General features: G+C 45.8%; 1 protein-coding gene across 1 annotated transcript in view; it reads right to left on the minus strand.

Annotated features, from left to right (window-relative positions):
- magi2a (membrane associated guanylate kinase, WW and PDZ domain containing 2a) overlaps window positions 1-2,500 on the minus strand; it is a 201,580-nt gene that overhangs the window by 47,497 nt on the left and 151,583 nt on the right. The window contains 1 exon segment of the mRNA XM_042079659.1: window positions 299-514. Coding sequence (XP_041935593.1) covers window positions 299-514 — 216 coding nt within the window.

Below are 2,500 nucleotides of genomic sequence, written 5' to 3' on the forward strand. Positions count from 1 at the left end.
TCTCTTTTGAATGAATAATGGCCAGGTAAATAGAAAAAAAAAAAAAAAAAAGCTGTCTGCTAAAATTCTGTTGCTATGATGTCTCCCTGGCAACGCTGACCAGACTACGCTGGTGGTGTGACGAAGGAGGCAGTTGCCATGAGGCACGCTTTCAAGGTGGTGATGTCGTTTGGACTGTCCACCCTGTCTGCTCATCTACAGAACTCACTCCCACTCTACTCACACACACACACACGCACATATACACCCACACACACGCACACACACACACAAACACACACACACAAAGAGGTCCCACCTGGGGTGAGAGCGACGCCGTTGCCGTTGACGACGGGCCTTTCCTCCTCCTCCTCTTCGGGTGGGTCGATGCCGGCCTTCTCCATGTTGCTGACGGACTTGTTGCGTCTCCGCTTGCCCTGGGAGCTGGGTCTGGCGCCCGGTAACAGGCGGTCGCTTACATCGAGCAGCAGCGGCGTGGGCTCGCACGGGGGCTTGGGCGTCCCGTAGTAGTTATCTGCGCGCACACACACACACACACACACACGCACACCACAGTGAGAACAGGTGTCATTTACTTGGTAGGGTCAGTGAGCAAATCAAATGGCTTCCTCATGAATAAATATCAACGTGAACTTAATGACATTGAATGTGTAAATGACTGGCTAGGTGTTTAAATGACTGAATGGCAGGTAACGCTAGATGACATGGCACCAAGGTGGACTCTGTTAACAGTGTATAAGAAACTTCATTGGTTATATGGGTCAGCATGTGATAATAGTTCCTCTTCTGATGAAACAGACACAATCTGATATGCAAAGCTCCTTTACTTAAAATTACTCTGTGTTCTCAAATGTAAGACCATGATGCACTTCACCCACTTCAAAGGTAAACAAATCAGCTTTCTATCAGGGAAAGTGCTGCAAATGGAATTTAATGTCCATAGAAGTGTCTGGAAGGGGACATGCATCAGTCGCTGTGTCCCCAAATAGGGAGATAATGGACACCACTTGATTATTAGGAGACTAGATGTGCGTAAAGTGATACATAATATGACCGCTGCTCAGACCTGCATGTTCTCTCCACAGAAAATAAACCATAGTTCTCAATTTCTCTCCGTTCCCTGCAACTCCTTGTGTACAGTATGTGAGTGTGTGTGTGTGTGTGTGTGTGCATGTGAGTGTGTGTGTGTGTGTGTGTGTGTGGGTGCGGGTGTGTGTGTGTGTGTGTGTGTGTGCATGTGAGTGTGTGTGTGTGTGTGTGTGTGTGTGTCCTGTAGATGAGGACACACATGTGGTTATTGACAGTGAGTCAAGAGATATAGACATTCATAAACTGCCCCCATGGATAGAACTTCATGCAGCTTGGTATGAGACCTGTTGTGCTGATCCTACACATCAGCTTGGTATGAGACCTGTTGTGCTGATCCTACACATCAGCTTGGAATGAGACCTGTTGTGCTGATCCTACACATCAGCTTGGCATGAGACCTGTTGTGCTGATCCTACACATCAGCTTGGTATGAGACCTGTTGTGCTGATCCTACACATCAGCTTGGCATGAGACCTGTTGTGCTGATCCTACACATCAGCTTGGCATGAGACCTGTTGTGCTGATCCTACACATCAATTTGAGCGGTTCAGATCATCTCATCACAATATATTGATGATTGACAAACCACACTTAGTGGCACTGCACCACAAATGAGGGCTGGGTTGATGTGGCTTCGTCAGACCAACATTCCACAAATATGTTTTCTTTTTTTTCATCTTGGGCACCATGGTTTTCGAGTTATTCCACAAAAAGCCTACACTATCTATGGGACCATAGGGATCAAAAAGCCTATGTATGGGACCATAGGCCTTGGCGTGGGGGTTAGGGTTAAACATGCCTTCTTTAAGTTTCAGACAATGTGGCTCTGTTCTCATAAAACTAATGTATTGACAAGGGTCTGGTGGGACCTTGGCATTTCTGTGGTGATATGTGGTGGGACCTTGGCATTTCTGTGGTGATATGTGGTTATGCCATGGTGTAGGTGTGACTGGGGGGAGGGAGGGGGGTTACATTGTTGTGTTTTAAGGGGTTTTTGATCCATACAATGGTTCAATAAAAGGGGTTTGAAAAGTCAAAAGTCTCTCTCCTCTCTCTCTCCCTCTATCTCTCTCTCTGCTCTAATAACAGCAAACACTGAGGTCCTGTCAAGCCTCAGGATAAATATTATTTCATTAGACGAGGAAGATATGGTCTGGAGAGATATGTAGCAACTAAAACTAAAACTGACTGGCTGTGTGTTTCATTCAGATTTCAGGTCCTTCGTCCAACATTCATCACCCAGGCAAATCATTAAAATACGAAGCTAAAACATGATAAGACATGAAAGACAATATGAATGTTATGTTCTCAATCTTTCTGTAATTTAGCAACATAGCCTAGCCGGGTGGCAGAAACATATGGCTTGTTTCGGGTGTCCCTTAGTAATCTCCTCTGCCTACGCACATAAAAA

This window comes from Alosa sapidissima, chromosome 22 (genome assembly GCF_018492685.1).
Source record: "Alosa sapidissima isolate fAloSap1 chromosome 22, fAloSap1.pri, whole genome shotgun sequence".
Lineage (NCBI taxonomy): Eukaryota > Metazoa > Chordata > Actinopteri > Clupeiformes > Clupeidae > Alosa > Alosa sapidissima.